Source organism: Sinocyclocheilus anshuiensis, unplaced genomic scaffold (assembly GCF_001515605.1).
Source record: "Sinocyclocheilus anshuiensis isolate Anshui unplaced genomic scaffold, SAMN03320099.WGS_v1.1 scaffold1623, whole genome shotgun sequence".
Taxonomy (NCBI): domain Eukaryota; kingdom Metazoa; phylum Chordata; class Actinopteri; order Cypriniformes; family Cyprinidae; genus Sinocyclocheilus; species Sinocyclocheilus anshuiensis.
In genome coordinates, this window is record NW_015553403.1 from 1,199,204 (window position 1) to 1,200,745 (window position 1,542).

Sequence of the window (1,542 nt, forward strand, 5' to 3'; positions counted from 1 at the left end):
CGCGCGTGTGACCCGCCTTGTTCTACCTGTCCCGCCATGAGAGGCTGAAAGATTCTTCCTGCTGTATGGGACAGAACTGCCCTATTCTTCCCCCCTCCTACCAGTGAGTACCGTGTGTCGGGTGGTACAAGCCGGTTAGCATGCCGCTCAGACGCGGAATCTACTGCAAATAAATCCAGATTGTTCAAACACAACGCCAAATACCTGCAGTTGGAGCAAAGGCCTGGTTGCGCAGAAATATTGGCGCCGAGGAGGGAGCGAGTTGGTGGAAAGAGGGGTGCGTGGCGGTGGGAAGTGCTCTTCTAACCAAATCCTCCAGAACATGGCGGAGCACCACACCGCCTCCGACTGTAAGCACAAAGCGAGCTCCCACGCCGGAGGTTCGGTTTCGGGCAACGGACGGCCCAACTCCCCGGCTGGATGCGGCGGCAGTGGCGGAGGCCTTTCCGGGGGACTGACGCAGCCGGCGGGATGGCAGTCTTTGCTGTCGTTCACCATTCTCTTTCTGGCCTGGTTGGCGGGGTTCAGCTCGCGACTTTTCGCAGTTATTCGCTTCGAGAGCATCATTCACGAGTTTGACCCATGGTGAGTATAAATGCGGGCAGGGGGTTTGTGGCGCATTTTTAATCTGACGTTCGGGGATGTAATGCACGATTAATCTCGCTGTGAATGAAAAGTCAGTGCGTGTTGCACAAAGCTGCTGCGATCCTCCATTCATCTCAGTGTAATTGTCTCAGGAAGCGTTTTGCCTCTGTGCAGTAACTTGCGTCCATGCTTGACAATTTTTACACGTAACCGCATGGCAGCTGCCCTCCATCTTTTTATAATTCCAGTAAACTAAATTGATTGTGATAGTGATGATGCTTGCGATATAGATGCTATTTTAATTTAGCACGACTGTTGATTACAATCTGTTGGGGTATAATTAATATTTACAGCAAGGTATCGTAAAACTCCAAATGAGGAAATGAACTATTGTATCTATTCATCTGCATTTATGGCAAGTGGTTTAGCATTTATTACTTAAAACGTCCTGCAATGTATTTGTTACTGTTGCTCATTGTTGATTACTAGTAAGTAATTCAATAGTGACTAAAAGCTAACTAACGTCATTAGTCCTAGTATTCAATTATTCATTACATACTGCATACTAGTTCCACTTACAGCCACTGTGATAGTGACAAATTATTAACTATTAATTGTAATGCACACAAGTGCTAGTGTCTTGTCAGTTAGTACTAGGAGAACAGGAACTAGCACCTGTTTTTGTAGTTAGAATTATGCAATGAGTAAGTACTTGTTTAATTTTAATAGTTCTCAAGAGCCAAAATCACTGACCATTTATTTAGTACTTTATTCTAGAGTAGAAATATGTAAATTTGTTCAGCTGAAATATGGAGAGGTAGCTCATTGCTGAAGAACTTTACTAGAGCCCGACCGTTATATCGTTTTGCCGATATTATCGACTGATATGAGCCTGTCGCCGATATATCGGTATCGGCGAATATGCCGCCGATATGAATTTTTTTTTACAGAACATAT

General features: G+C 44.9%; 1 protein-coding gene across 1 annotated transcript in view; it reads left to right on the forward strand.

The window, feature by feature from the left end:
* Nucleotides 1–81: 81 nt before the first annotated feature.
* LOC107668300 (dolichyl-diphosphooligosaccharide--protein glycosyltransferase subunit STT3B) overlaps nt 82–1,542 on the forward strand; it is a 69,116-nt gene continuing 67,655 nt past the window's right edge. Inside the window, exon 1 of the mRNA XM_016460123.1 lies at nt 82–585. Within this exon, the coding sequence (XP_016315609.1) occupies nt 323–585 (263 nt within the window). The 5' untranslated portion in view covers nt 82–322. The remainder of the gene's footprint in view (nt 586–1,542) is intronic.